The 15401-nt window shown below is 36.4% G+C and overlaps 5 protein-coding genes across 6 annotated transcripts; 1 reads left to right on the top strand and 4 right to left on the bottom strand.

The window, feature by feature from the left end:
* Positions 1152 to 2991, top strand: LOC104741375. The gene is made up of 5 exons (XM_010462225.2): positions 1152 to 1434; positions 1593 to 1707; positions 1798 to 2298; positions 2384 to 2573; positions 2675 to 2991. Exons 1-5 carry the CDS (start codon positions 1358 to 1360, stop codon positions 2698 to 2700), a joined length of 909 nt encoding a protein of 302 aa, XP_010460527.1. The 5' UTR covers positions 1152 to 1357; the 3' UTR covers positions 2701 to 2991.
* On the bottom strand, positions 2959 to 4204 carry LOC104741376 (protein TRIGALACTOSYLDIACYLGLYCEROL 5, chloroplastic). 2 transcript variants are annotated; one of them, XM_010462227.2, is made up of 5 exons: positions 4072 to 4204; positions 3933 to 3983; positions 3791 to 3835; positions 3347 to 3379; positions 2959 to 3240 (listed from the first exon to the last, which is right to left on the bottom strand). In XM_010462227.2, the coding sequence occupies exons 2-5, from the start codon at positions 3970 to 3972 to the stop codon at positions 3086 to 3088; spliced, it is 273 nt and encodes a 90-aa protein (XP_010460529.1). In that variant the 5' UTR covers positions 3973 to 3983; positions 4072 to 4204; the 3' UTR covers positions 2959 to 3085. The 2 variants fall into 2 exon arrangements, with proteins under 2 accessions (XP_010460529.1, XP_019090871.1); XM_019235326.1 differs by having other exon boundaries at positions 3933 to 3980.
* LOC104741374 lies at positions 4681 to 6598 on the bottom strand. The gene is made up of 3 exons (XM_010462224.1): positions 6111 to 6598; positions 5545 to 5895; positions 4681 to 5459 (listed from the first exon to the last, which is right to left on the bottom strand). The coding sequence occupies exons 1-3, from the start codon at positions 6516 to 6518 to the stop codon at positions 4905 to 4907; spliced, it is 1314 nt and encodes a 437-aa protein (XP_010460526.1). The 5' UTR covers positions 6519 to 6598; the 3' UTR covers positions 4681 to 4904.
* LOC104743563 (pumilio homolog 15-like) lies at positions 9758 to 11781 on the bottom strand. The gene is made up of 5 exons (XM_010464629.1): positions 11021 to 11781; positions 10784 to 10943; positions 10302 to 10465; positions 9950 to 10199; positions 9758 to 9865 (listed from the first exon to the last, which is right to left on the bottom strand). Exons 1-5 carry the CDS (start codon positions 11779 to 11781, stop codon positions 9758 to 9760), a joined length of 1443 nt encoding a protein of 480 aa, XP_010462931.1.
* LOC104741373 (glucose-1-phosphate adenylyltransferase large subunit 2, chloroplastic) lies at positions 11991 to 15395 on the bottom strand. The gene is made up of 13 exons (XM_010462223.1): positions 14859 to 15395; positions 14346 to 14459; positions 14081 to 14254; positions 13903 to 13995; positions 13732 to 13815; positions 13597 to 13652; positions 13424 to 13517; positions 13128 to 13313; positions 12937 to 13017; positions 12768 to 12854; positions 12466 to 12677; positions 12298 to 12358; positions 11991 to 12226 (listed from the first exon to the last, which is right to left on the bottom strand). The coding sequence occupies exons 1-13, from the start codon at positions 15075 to 15077 to the stop codon at positions 12125 to 12127; spliced, it is 1563 nt and encodes a 520-aa protein (XP_010460525.1). The 5' UTR covers positions 15078 to 15395; the 3' UTR covers positions 11991 to 12124.

Genomic DNA, 15401 nt, shown 5'->3' with positions numbered 1-15401 from the left:
AAGAGTCATGTAAATATAACTTACCGATACACACAAACGTGCTATTTCAAGATTTCCTTGTATCTTTTTGATATAAGTGCACAATTGGCGGTCGTTGCGAATAAAGATCGGTGGGGAATCTTCTACCATTAATTTCACCCTTGGAAGTTCATAGCTGAGTGTAATCTGTTTAACTAGACCATCAAGTCCGAAATCTTCAAAAACAGTCTCAACTAAATCTTTGTATGTGATATTCTCAGCAACTTCACAAAGTGATCCACCTTTGTTTGTATCAATGAAAAATCTCCAATGAAATTTGTCATTTAGTTTCCACTCACCAAAAACAGAGTATATCTCCACCATACTTACACCATACCTATAATTAGACACAACTTAGACAAACCTTCAAAAACATCATATCACCAACAAATGATGCTTCATTGAATACATATGTATACTACAGCAAAAATGTTGTTTTATTTCCAATAACACCCACAAAAATGCTTCACTTCTATTTTCTATTCTTGCGTTAATCAAATCAGAAAAACTTACAATTATATGTGGATGGTGCTTTCCTGAAAACGCACAACACTACAATCAAGCCAGTGCAAAACCAAAATCACAAAACATTTTCATCCTGAAATTCAAAGAATCTCCTAATTTCAAGCTCTGAAATCGCGATTCCCAAATTTCAAACGCTGAAAGAAGAAGAAGAAAGAAAAAATGATAACAACCATCGATTTAGCACCTGACTGAAGCTTCAGTTGAGCGAGACTAATTAAAAAAATCTAAAATCAGAAATGAAGATCTACGATCGAAAGATTCATCAGAAGCTTCACCGGAGAAATGTAAAAGAGATTAGTCTTTTAATACTCAATATTCTTTTAATACGAAAGATTCATCACTAATTGATTTTTTATGAGAATTTTAAATAATGAATATTGTTCTTTTAATACTCAATATTCTAAAATAGTAAATTTGGAATACTTAAGCGTGCTACTTTTGGAACGAAAACTCAAAATAGTGGTAGCTCAGGGTATTTCACTTTTAAAAAAACTACTCTAAAAAAAATAGTAATAACAATTTTGGAAGAAAAAAAACAAAACGCAATTAGTACTAAATTAATTAGGCACGTGCCAAGTAACGAAAGGCCGTAAAGGATTTTGGGCTAATCGAAGAAGAAGAAGAACGTTCCCTCTCTTCTCTGAGAGAAAGAAATCTTTTGGATCCCATTTTCGAAACTCTCTCTCTCTCTCTCTCTCTCTCTCTCTCTTCCTGGGTTTCTCTTCTCATCTTCCAACGATCATTAATTCTTCTTCTTCCTCCGTCAGCTTTCTCATTCCTTGTTAGGGATATTATTATATTAGTCTCAAAAGTGATGACGACGAGTTTGGATCGGTGGGAGAAAGATCCTTTCTTTCCCGCTGCTGAAGAGGTTCAGGAATCTGCCGACAGGTTTTTCGCCTTTTCCCAATCTCCCAATGTTTTTTTTTTTCGTTTTCAATCTGTGTTTGTATGATTTATAATGCTGTAGCTTCGGATTTGGGAATTAGGATTTTTGAATAGATCTGAAATCTCACAACGTGTGTGCTAATCTTCGATTCATTTTATAGGATGGAGTCGGCGTACAGGACATGGATCAATGGGAAACGAGACTCTTCTAATGTATGGGACTCTGAGCAGCTTCATAGGGATCTTCACGCTGCTTTAGGAACCACCAAATGGCAGGTTTCTTTCTTTTTCCCTCACAACTCTGTTTCTAACTCTTTTGATTGAGAGCTAAGTGAGAATCTGTAAATGTTTTTGTTTTGGGTGTAGTTAGATGAATTCCAGAAAGCTGTGAAATCAAGCTACGACAATCGTATGAGTGATGAAACTAGAGATAGGCATCGTGAGTTTACATTCGCAATGGAAGCTCAGGTTTCCAAAATCGAGAAATCTCTCAAGGAAGCTGCGGTATCCGATGGCAAAGGAACTCCTAGATGGGTTCGTTTGGATGAAGATGATCGTAATGAGCTTGCCCTCTTCTTGACTGGACCGTCTGATTCTGTCAAAGTAGTAAACCAAAACAATGGGCATAGAAGGACGGCTAGTGCTGCTGAATTCACTGCTTGGAACGTTGTCGTTTCTGACGACGGTTTGTTGAAGAAATCTCATGGTGAGGGGGAGCCAGTGGTTCGACCTCCCAGGAAAGTACCTAGCTTCTCTGGTTTCTTAAATTATATGGAACCTGGGTCTAAGCATTGCATTCGAAAGTGGAAGGCTTTAGATCGTCAAGGAGACTCTGATGCTGCTTTATTACCTATCCAAGCTAACCAAGTAAGATCTTCTAACGGCTTACTTTTCTTTCCCTCCTGGTTATATGAATCTTTTACTAAGAATGTTTTTTTTTAATGTTTCTCAGCAAGTCTTGAATGGAGGAGGTTTAGAGAGGGGCAAAAGTTGTATGGAGTGTGAGGAGGACTGTTACGAAAAGCAGCTTCATGGTTGGTATGGAGCTTTGCAGAGGCAACTTCAACGGTCTCAGTATCGGATGCGATATAGTAAATCCGTTCACGCTGCCATTTGGATTCTTCTTTTAGTTTTTCTTATCGGTAAATATTTGCTGATCCGAATCATGCCATATTTTGGAAGCATAGCTTGTTTTTGCATCCCTTTTTTAAGTTTTGAGATGATACATTTTTTGTCATTGCAGTGGTAGTCGCAGTGCATTCAATGTAGAAGACTGGTGGTATGGAATAGCACGTTCGAGTTCAGTCATCTTGTGTGTAAACGGGAAAAGAGACGAATGAATTTGGCAATCTTCATTTTTTACTGTACAGTTAATTCCACTGTTATTGGTTGCTTTGTAATGTAGAAATGACTTTTTTAGTGGTTCCATTATTGGAAATGGGTTTCATTGATTGAGATAAAAGAGAAACTGAGTAGACAATTTGGAACGACAAACCCAAGATCGAAAGATTGTGAACATTGTGGAAAAAGTCAATTCGGAATATATTATTGATTCGAGTATCTGAACTTCTGAAGTGATATACACTGAGAAGAAAAAGAAAAAAGATGTTTTCTTTTACAATCAATCCAAGCTGGGGCTAAAATCCGAGACGGCTTAAGTGGTGGACATGTTGGCCGCCTTATCCTCACGTTTACTATCGGCTTTCTCTAACTCGATGCCTTGAAATGTAAGTCTAGACGATCGGTAGTGACTCCCAAAAGCAGTCCCGAAACCCCACCCGAGGCCCAAACCTACTCCGCAACCGCCACCTTCAAATTAAAAATGCGCGAGAACTAGAATTTAGCATTAAAACTGCTTGTGTGTGTGCGGACAAGTAATAAAAGATGCAGAAGTAGATGCTTGAAAATGCTTTACCTGCACCAACGCCTAAAATGTTCATAGGCATTCCTGCAAGAAAATCTCCAATTCAGTAGAGGTTTGCAAATGTTATGGAACATGAATCCATCAAAATGTATACCCATCAGACAGACAAACATCAGCAAGGAAAGATGAAGAAGAAGCTTATGAGTGATGATATATACAGAGGACCCAGGACTACATAAGCTTCAGTTGAGACATTCCGCAATATAATCCCAAAACTAAGCAAGCAGAGAGTAATAATGTTCCCAAATGGAAATGATTCTATAAGTGAAATTAACAATAACTTGAAAAGAATTAGCTTTAGTTTTTCTTATTAATCATTCCATCATCTCCAACCAATTCAAATCTAGTCTCTGTGGAATTTAACTTGTAATCCGATCTCAGCTTAGTCCGGATTTCATTAAAAAAACAGCAAAAAAGAGAGAGTTGAGAAGGAACCTCCAAAACCCCATCCAACGCCAAATCCACAGCCAACACCGAACCCTAGATAGATTAGATAATTCCAATTTCACAAAATTACGAGTCGAATCAAATAAGACAAAAAGGAAAAAGAATGAATTGTGAATGAGGGGGGCATTACCGAATCCAACACCAACTCCAGTGAAGTCAGAGAGCACCATTATTTAATCTTCTTCACCAGAGAGAAACAACTCAATTTTAGGAATCACCAGAGAGGCAAAAGATCAGAAATGGTCTGATATAAAATTAACCGAGGATACCTTGTTTGTTTGTTGGTGATTGGTGAATCTGGGTGTAGACTAGAATTAGATTGCTCCCTAGTCTCTCTCGTCTCTACCTTTTCACTGAAATATTTGGCACACGCCCTGAACTGTTGAAAGCAAAAGGTGAAACGGATTTTATTTTAGCGACGTACCAAATCAATCAACCCGGTTTACTACTGAACCGGTCTAACTTTTCCAAAAGGATTTGTTTCATGAAAATGAAGTTGGTCGACTGTGGTGCAAATGGTTTACTCCAATATGTACGTAGATTAGTCTCTCATTTCAACTGTTTACCATATGAACTCCGTATTTAAACTCAATATATATATATATATAGATATATGGAAATTACTAAACGTCTCATCTTATTGGAAGTCTAAACTCACAATAAGAAACCATACATTGTTGGTAATACAACCAAAAGGGTAATTTTTGTGTTACAACAGAGACTACACAGTCAGTCTATGAATCTATTGATATACAATACAAGGAAGATCGTATTCCATCACCTTCCAGTTGGTATGGATGAAGATGACTAAGTCACATTCTTTATAGGCTGTGAACTAGATGGCTGCTTATATCATTGCATATAAAACGAAACTGGACTGGACTGGCCTCACTAAGTTGATGATGAAAATAGCCCTCTCGAATAGAGTTTATACACATTCCTCTAAAACATTATGCGGCAAAAAGAACGAGATTTTTCCTGCGGTCTATTTACATCTTCCTACAAGAATTTTTAGCTTCAACAATAGCAAAACTAGAATAATCGACCTAGGGTTTCTTTTGAATGAATTATACACATTGATCTCTCCTGGTTTCTTTTGACATCACCCATTTTTCTGGCGGGAGCCCTGCAATGTCTTAATTCTGGGGCCTTGAGATAACTCTTCAACGTGGGAATCAAATCTGAGCTCTGAAGGTGGAATGAAACAATCCATAGACAAGCCAGGGACATTGAACGCAATCTCATCGATGACCCATGCTTCTTGCATTGTCGTCTTAGTGTTATGTCCCGATGACATATCTCCAAACCGCAAAAGCGTAGCCACAGATCTACCTGAGTGAGCTATCATGATGCCTTCTACCTGTTTGTAGTCTTCTAGGTATGAATTGATGGTCGTTTCCCAGTACACCGCTTCGCCTCCATTGTTTTGTATTCGGGTTAGCTGGGAGTCTTCCAAGTGAACAAGAAGACCAGTCTTTTGGCTGAAGTAACCAAACAAAGTATGTCTTATTGTTTCTGATGCCCCTTCGCTTCTAGCTTTGAGTGTTGCTGGGTCTGCGCATAGCTTTAGAATGAAACAGTCTTCACCATCTATCTTCTTTTCTCCTATGCACCTTGCATTAGCAAACATATACGCTGTGGTTCTCGGGTCAAGTCCCTGAATATACAAAAGAGTAACAATTTTAACTATGCAAGCCAAACAAAAATGCATGAGACGGCTTCCTTGGGACAAGAGGCCAAACCTGAAGAGCACGTCGTAATGGTCTAACCGGTCCTTTTGCAGCATGAGGTCCAAGCCATGGTGTGTGCCTCCACACAAGCTTCCCATCACAGCCTGCAAGGACTTTGCTCCCACCAAGAACAAGCTCCATGTACCACATATCAGGATTCATATGCCACAACACAAATCCTCCAGACTCAACAGCTTTTGAAGAATTATTCTTGCTCTTTGAACCCTTTGAGCCTGTCTCAAACTCTGAGGCCATCGTCCTGATTCTTCCCATAACATATCCATTTTGCACATAACTATGAACCTTCTGACCACCTGATGCAGCCGTATACTGCTGAAGTATGTACTGAGCAGAGGATGTTTCCTGAAATTTCCAAGTATTGGTAAAGTGCTTATTATTAGACTTCATCCTCAACACAGTGAGACAACCACAATTCAACCAAAAACAAAAAAAACTCAATTAGTATGCAATTAAAAGAAGATTAAGCTAAAACCTAGGGATTCGAGTTGTCTTGCGCATAGTAATCACCAAACACTGTCCCCTAATTTTGAGGAACGAGAGTGAAAATTAAAGCTCACCATGGGAGTATTCTTGATGCTGAGGTGAGGAAGGAGATCCAGAGCACTAACGTGAACAGGACCTAACGGTGCGCCAAGAACACCAAGCAAAAGCCTCAGATCCGTTCGTTTGAAATCGGAAGAAGACGACACTGACGGCGGAGCCACAGGAAGCTGACATTTCATCCAATTGTACCACCGTCTCTCGAACCGAGAGTAATCACCACTGCTTCCGGAGTCTTCACCGTCTGGATCAGGACCTTCTATAACAGGAGCAAGCATCTCAGACATGTGGTACCGGTCCGGCTGCGTGACGTAACGACCTTTCCGACGACGGATGATGATCGGAGAAACGCTTCTGACAGGACTCTTGGATCGTGATCGCCGGGAATTGGACTTGGAGAACAAGCCGCCGTGTTTCTTATCCATAGTCGGAGAAGAAGGAAGTGTTTGTTGTTAGTAGTGTGAGAGAGAAGATGAAGAAAGGTTTGGTGAAATGCAAAAAACAAACAAAGAGAGAGAAATGTTTGCGTTGAAGGGAAGGTTTGCAAATTATAAATGTCGATTTTTATCCGTTAATTAATGATACTTAAACGCTTTTTTTGTTTTGATTAACCATTTCTTTTGATTTAGTGGAATTCCGATTTTTTTTTTAACATATCAAGGAATTTATGAATCATCATTGCTTTGCATAAGGAAAACAAAAGAAATTAAGATATCGAAAGTTTCATTACTATATATATTTACATGTAGGCAAACAAATGAGAATTCGGGAAAATATTTATTTATGTATGTTAAATTCCTTGATAAATGTTTAAACTACTAATTTTTATTTTATTTTTTTGTCAACAAGCTACTACATTTATATGTATAAAACAATTTGTCCAAAAAAAAAATGAATAAAATAATTATTTTTTTGTCTTCTTTCTCTCAATGTTTAAGTCGTTCGACATTGGATGATAGAAAACTTTAGAGATACAGTTTTGTTTTGTTTTGTTTTGACAGGAGAGAGAGAGACAGAATATTTGTTTTATTAGTCAAAAGTATAAAAATGAGTACGGTGGTTTTAATTATCAGGAAATAAGGTTGTGACGATTTGGAAAAGAAAAAAAAAGTTAATAAGGAAGGAAACAATTCCATATGGAAGTTCAAACCTAGATTGCATGGAAACAGAGACGGATACGTGGAAACAAAACGTTTTGGAAACAGAAAACGTTTTTTTCAAAAATTAAGAAATAGAAACATTTTGGAAACGTATGTACATATATATATATATATATAATAAAACACCAAACATAAAAACTATATCAAAAAATTTCAATAAATAAAACTTCAAATATAAATATTAAATAGTTGAATTAAAACATTAATAATATTATATATTTATATCTATAATGAAGTTTTATATTTTAAAAATATTTATTTATTAAGTTTCAAATTAAAAAAATAAGTTTCCGTCGTGTTTCCAAAACGGAAATGGAGTTTCCATCGTATTTCCAAACATAAATTTTTAGAAATCGTGTTTTTGTACCTTGTTTCCGAGTTTCCACGAATTTCTGTTTCCGAAATGTTTCGAAAACGGGAAACGCACCTCAAAAAGAGTTTCCATAATTTCCACTAAGTTTCACAATTTTTTTAAAATGCCATATAATTTTGCTGATCAACGCATTAACAGTGACTAACTATGAATTGATACAGTGGAAATTCAAATTTTGGTACTTTGAAGTCCAGCTCTTAAACCACCATGATTTGATTAAATAAATAAATATAATTGGTGTTTCATTGCTTTATTCAAAAGAAAAATAAAATTTAATATATTGTAAATCATATCATATATACATATTATACCCCTTTTTAACATATATAGATAATATTTTATTCGAAAGCAGCAGAAATTAGTGAGCAATTAGCCTTAAGGAACACGAAAGGCATGCCCTTATTAGAGATGGAAATTAAAGTCAAAACAAAGCAGTTGAGTGTGATGATGCTAAAAGCAATATATAGACGAGTATGATGTGCATGAGCTTGAGCATAAGTCACAAAAGGTTAGCATAACACAATTTTTTTGTGATATAAATAGTCTTTTACTTTTGTAGAGAATTTTTAATTAGTTAGAGGCCAAGATTCATGGGACCAAATTAGAATGGTTATTCCACAAAAATAGACGACTATGGTTGTAATTTTTTTACTCATTCTCATTTTAACCTCACAATAACCATGTTCGATGGTACTACTCATTTTCATTCTCTCAAGTGCGCTTTTGAAGGTTCAACAAAAATGATAAATAAGTTATCAAACTGGAAAAGAAGGTAATAGTTACAAATAATTATGGATGATATAAGTGAAGATTAATAAAATAGATTCATACATGGTTTTGATAAAGTATTTTATGCGTGACGACAAAAGCGTAACAAACACAAATATATAAAAGAGACATTGTCGTGCTAACAAGGATCAACTTAGTCAATGTATTTTCTAAATTTGTCGATCTATAGTGATTTTATAAAACACAAGCGTAATACGAATTACCAAAAATCAGTACTAAACAGTCCTGCTCTCTCTCACACACACACACAAAAAAAGATCAAATGATTGTTTCTTCAAATATATTTTTTGTCATCTACAACTTGCATATATATATATATATATATATTTGGATATAGATTCAGGTTTTCATTCTGCAACATGTAAAGAAGAAGCCTATACCCACTTGAGCAAACTTGTGTGAGTTTGTGCTCTTTTCTGGTAGCTATTGAGGGAAAACAAAAAAGAGAGGTGCATATGATGATGATGATAAAAATATTCCTTATCTTTTTGTCATGATTAAATTGTCATATCGTCAACGTGAGGCGCGAAGTAACGGTGACATGAGACTAGGAAATACAAATGAAATAATAAATTAATAAAAGGAGTCGGTGTATGTAATTATACATGGTGATGATAAACGTTGAGCATGCGAGTTTGGTCCATTGATAATGACAACTTTTTTGCATAAAATCTTTGAGTGACCCAAAACAGTGAAACACACAGATTAAAAACCAAAAAAAAAACAAACAATTTTATGGACATTACTTAACAAAAGAAGGACATTAATCAATTTAATATCTCCACAATCTTGAGTATCAATGGTTATATATATATATACTAAAGGGGCTTTCTTCCATGCATATTGTATATTCGTGTCTTGTTTTCGTACTCTTGATGTCTTATTGTCTTAAGTGATGCAGCCGTATGATAAGTTAGATATAGTCATATGAAGTTTTCAAAAGTGATCTCTATGGGGATATAATAGATTTCGTTTGACCCCTCTCTCAAGGAATTAATGTATTATTAGCTAAAACATAATTGCATACGGCCGTTAGAGCCTTATGGGTACTACTGGATTACGTACGTTTAAATTTTAATTATCCTTATGTTTCCAAACCCATTAATGTAGTGTAGTGCAATCAACAAATCAGCAAAGCCTTAGTATCTAACTCAGCGGAATGAAGATATATGTTTTTGGAGCACTTTCAAAAGCATAGTTAATGGCAAGTAGATGAATGACTCTCACTAATGAGAGTATGAGACCTAATACACAAACCTTAAAGCATATATAAGTTAAGAACTAACAAAGAAGCATTGACAACACTCACATAAACCTACACTACATTAATGGATAAATTCTCCTACGTCCTAAGATTGAGTTTCTCTAGTACTTTTCTCCCATATCTGTTGCACTTCATGAACGGAACATTTCTGTTTATATGGTACAACAAAACGTTTTGCACATCATCCTACAAAACAGTACCAAACACAAGATACGTTTATACATACATTAAATCCACATTAAACGAGTTTAAATCATGTTTATCTCTTACCTGGGATACAATCCACGCTGTCTGAATCACATAATTCCCAAAAGGATTTACAAGAAGTGAATCAATGTCACTTAACAACTCCGTTATGATCCTCCTAGAGCAAAACTCTCTGCTTTTCAAACACTTATGCACCGCATGACTCCCATACTTGTCATAAGAGAGTTGCACGTAGTTTCCATCAAGATGTTTTGAGAGAGCCCTTGCCACCTGATAATCTTCCAACTCCAACACATATTGCACCAAGTAGTTTCTGATAAGTAGAAAATTAGATTTTGATGTGTGAGTAAAAATGTGATATATAGAAAATGATTAGCAAAACTTCATAAAACTTGTATCAAAAATATTATTTTACCCGTAACAATTCATGCATAGTCTCAAAGCATTAGTGATTATCTCCTTAATCAAAATGTCTCTTAGCTCTCGAGAGCATTGTCCAATGCATTGTTTAATCAAAAAATATCCATGTTGATCAGTTGCAATTTCGTAACAGTGTTGAACAATCACTCCCATAAGATACTGTCGTCATATATAGAAGAGACCACACATAAAAAAAAGAATATAAAATCACAATTAAACAAGTTCAAACCGGTTTACACAATAAAATTTACTCATTTTCTTATAAGATAAGCAAGAGAGCTGTAAAGTCTTTGTTACACTTTTACTCACCTAGTACTAGTAGTCTATTCAAATATCAACCAAACACAAATAGTTTGGAAAGCTATGTAGGTGAGGTTATCTTATAGTTTTTAAACGACATCAATAAAAAAGACGTCACTATGAATTTAATGGAAAAAAAAACATGTTGGTTTTCATAAATATTGTTGAGATGCTTACTTTGCTATGTGAAGGAGAGAGTTGGTTGAGGCAAAACATAATCACATTAGAATTAACATTCTTGGTTAATCGAAGTGCAACATGGCATAGAGTAGCCATGAACCGAGATATTTGCTCTATAGAACAAAGATTTTGCATCAAAGCTTGTATTGCATGGGATCTGTTATCTCAAAAAAAAAAGTACAAGTTAAATAAAAATGCTGTTAGTGAGACTATTTCTCATAAATTCATGTGTACCCGTGTGAATCGACACAAACCCGAACAAACTGATGAGGTTGTTGAGTGAGTGTATCCAAAACCCGAGTAATCTGTTCAACGGTGCATTTCTCTAGAAGCTTTTGAAAGACTTGATGGCCAAAAGGGTCAATCATCAGTTCACATACATGTGAGATCAAATTATCAAATATCTCATCAACTGTCTCCTTTGAACCCTTGGCAATCACATCTTGCAACACACGAGACTCTAAACGGTCTTTAGCACATGATAAGATAGTATCATGATTAGTGTGGATTTTATTATAACCAAATACATAACTCCAAGGGTGGTCATAGAAAGGATTACTTGGGGTAAAAGAAACGTCTCCAAAATTTCCATTCAAGGAAGTATATTGAGAACCCATGGCACTACCACTACCACGAGTATTACCTTCATGAAAATCGTAGTTATATGGCTTAGGAGCATCAGACCTACTCAGTTCTCGTCTAGTTTTTGGCTGAGAATCTGAAGGAAACCAGTTCTCACGATTGTTCATACCTTGATCCCCACTGTTCAGGGGAAATTGATGATTATCTTGTAGAGGCTGTTGATGAACCCTTGAATCAGAGACACCAAATCTTCCAAACTCATCTTGTAGGGCTAGCAATTCAGAAGAAATTAAAGATGTTATGGTTTCATGTGAATAATCACCCAAGGGAAGCGATTCCTCGTAAATTCTTAAAAGCTCCCAGCAAATCTTTTGATACGGAGATTCCACCCCTCTTTCATTCCAATTAATCATTGGAGGAGAAGACTGGACAAGACTTGGGATGGAGAAGAGTTTAGAAATATGACTTACGAGAGAGAAAAAGAAAAAGAAAAACTAAACGAAGAGGATATATATTGTGTGATATTCTGTTACACAATATCTCTACAATTTATAAAAAGAAAATAAGTTAATTAAGAGGAAAATCTATTTAATCAGATTTAGATAGGTTTGAATCCGTAACATGTGCTATATTGGTTTCTTATTGCCTATATGGAGTAGGTTGTACACTCTCTTGTTTATTAAAATTATTGATCGGAATAGTAACTAACGTGTCTCCTTACAAAATCTCTCACAAGAATCAGTGAAGGTTTAAAAGCTAAATATGCAGACCATCTCTAATGGTGGCGTTCTTCAGCACAACGGTGATGCCTGACCTTATGTGAAACCCTTCCTCTGGCCTATCTCCTTCTTCCACCCCCTGTCACAACCAAGATATCAACCAACGGATTCTTTAAATTTTAACAGAAATATATAATTGCGAAAACATACATCTGCATTCGCTATGATCACGTTCTTCCCGATCTTGGCGTTCTTGTCGATGATACAGTTCCTGTATTTAGTAAACACAAGCAGGACGATGAATGCTATATGATTAGATTATTCAAAACCTTATCAGCATATCAGACTAGTCTTTTCTTTTAGATGTGGAAAGCTCACCTGATTTTGGTGTTCTGGCCGACACCAACCGGAACTTTCCCTTCAGCCAGCAGAGACGCGATTTCAGCTTCTGTTTGGTAGAAATCAGCTCCCATCATCATCGTATCCTGAAGCTCTACTCCAGACTCTATACGTGATCGTATGCCCACAATAGAGTGCTGCACACTGCATTCTCTCAAGAAGCATCCATGTGAGACTATAGAATCAAGTATCTGCAGTTCCAGAATAAATTTTTGAAACGTTAGTATCACCACATAAATCATCAACTGAAACATGGTAATAAACGGATTCAAGAATCGTACCCTGCATTTATCAACTTTGGTAGGTGGCAAGAATCTTGGAGAAGTGAAGAATGGTGTTTTTGGATCGTAAAACTGGAATTTAGGAGGCTGCCAAAAACAGAAATGATTAGGTTTCACCGGGAGTTGTGAAACTGTTCTGTAGTTTTTAAACAATAGTGTCGGGGAAAACCTGTTCCGTGAGGGCCAAATTGGCATCAAAAAATGATCCAATGGTTCCAATATCCTCCCAATAATCATTGAACAAAAATGCCTAGCCATTTTCGTTTTGTATGTAGCCGCAAGTTAATAAATAAAGGTCAGAGGAAATACAAATATTGATTGATGATGTGATATGCTAAACATGCAAAACAAACGACAGACCTGGACATTGTGCTCCCCAACGGCCAACGGGATAATTTCAGAACCAAAGTCATTGGATGTAGGATAACTTGACCTTAGAAGCTTTAGCAACACCTCTTTTCTAAATACATAAACACCCATCGATGCAATGTACGGGGACTCTGCAGCTTCTTTTGGTGGTAACCCAAGAATTGAAGTGTCAACTTGCTGAAAACGCGAAAAACACTAAGTTACGTAATGTTGTTGCAAGTAATAATATGAGTTGAGTTTTAACTTTGTGTAGTGAAAGTTCTGACAAAAAAATAAGAAATCCTTACCATTGCCTTTAAGTCATCTCCCTTTGGCTTCTCTGAGAATTGAACGATTTTTCCAGACTGGTCAATTTTAAGCAAACCAAAATCCGAAGCACGGCTGTCAATAAGATAAAGAACCAAATAAGTTCATCAAATAAAAGTAAGGCAAGAACATAGTTAATGATCGTCAGACACACCTCTCATCCATGGGAAGACAAGAAACTGTGATATCAGCATTTGACTCAATGTGCTTCTGCAAAAGACACACAATAAAATGAAACGAAGTTCACATGTAGAGCTCAGTGTTGGCAAATAAGACGAATAAGTCTAACCTGGACAAAGTTCATGTAATCCATTCGATAGAGATGATCCCCAGACAGGATCAAGACATGTTCCACATTCTTTGTCTTGGCATCCTGCATTAACATAACCAAATTATGTGTCTAACAATGTATACCACACCGACAAGATTACTTTCTGTGAGATGAAAGACAAAACAAAACCTCGAAGACCCATATAAACTGCCTAACGGCATCAGCAGTTCCCTGAAACCATTTCTTTCCTGCATCTCCAGAAGTTTGGGTTGCCGCAAGAACCTAATCATTCAAAGAAGAGATACTTTAACATGCAAAGAAAAACACGGTAAAGACAAATCTAATCTATGGCAGGTAATGCTATCACCTCAACAAAACCATCACCGAAATTGACTCCATTGCCAAAGTTGTAAGTACGAGAAAGGTGGCGATTGAGAGAGAAGGAGTTGAACTGAGTTAAGATGAAGATCTTTCTAATACCACTGTTGATGCAATTGCTCATTGGTATATCTATCAGCCTGTAACACCCTCCAATTGGCACCTACAAATTATTAACTAGTTAGAAACCTCATTGACAGTAAATCAGAAGAATCATCAAAAAAAAAAACAACAGGCAAACAAAACCTCCTCACCGCAGGTTTAGCTCTCTTGCTTGTAAGAGGGAAGAGGCGAGTCCCAGCACCACCACCTAGTATGATAGACGCTACATTCTTTGGGTCAGCATTTTGAGTTCTCAACAGAGGTTCCTGAAAAATACATTCTTTACGTGAAAAAACAGAACTTGGAAGAAAAAAAAAAGCTACTCAGTGACTACAGTTAAGCTGGAAGTTGTAAAATTACTGTTCTTATTCATTTCACCAAACCAGAAAACCTTGAATAATGAGAGTCACTCTTCCCCTAGTCTAAACCCTCAAAATCCAAACCCTTGTTATTAATGCATCCCTCACAACAGGGACAACAAGTCTGAGCAGCCATCTTAACACCATCAGAAGCCAATTTCAACAACAGTCCAAATCAGTTCCCAACTAAACAGAATTGAGGGTTCTCTGATGCTAGGTAGATTCAAATTGACCAGTAGAACTAACAATTGTGGTCGTGGACATGCATTTCAATGCCATAACATAAACTAAAACCCATACACTTACATTAGACTCTTGATCAACAAATGGGGTGAGAACGGAGCGAATGAGGTTTGTCTGAATCTTCTGAGGTCCACTCCTAATTGTCTGTGTCCTCAGATTATTGGCCTTGACAACTTCGGCTCCCCAGAATGCACTTACCCTCTCAGAAACACCACTTTTGTTCAAACCACCAAAGGGACTCGAACAGTGGTTTAGCTTCATGGCTGGACAGCAAGACTCCATATTTCCAGAACAACGCAGATTCTACAAATTTGTGAAGTAATACTAAAGTAGAAGAAGAGGTAGATCAGATTCTAAAAAGATGAGCTTTAGTAATAATACCCAGATCAAAAAAAAAATGGAACTTTAAAAAAACCCAGATTCGATTTTGGGGTTTGTGAAAACAGAACAGTGTTAAAGAAGAGAAGAACAGATATAAAATCGAGAGAAGTCGACTAATTTTGTCCCACAATGAAAACACCTTAAAGTAGTCTCTCTCTCTCTCTCTCAAGTGGTGAGAATTGAGTGACTGAGCTTTAACCTTTTTTTTTTTTTTTTTTTTTTTTT

This window comes from Camelina sativa, chromosome 14, assembly GCF_000633955.1.
Source record: "Camelina sativa cultivar DH55 chromosome 14, Cs, whole genome shotgun sequence".
NCBI classification, from domain to species: domain Eukaryota; kingdom Viridiplantae; phylum Streptophyta; class Magnoliopsida; order Brassicales; family Brassicaceae; genus Camelina; species Camelina sativa.
This window is presented reverse-complemented; position numbering and strand designations above follow the sequence as displayed.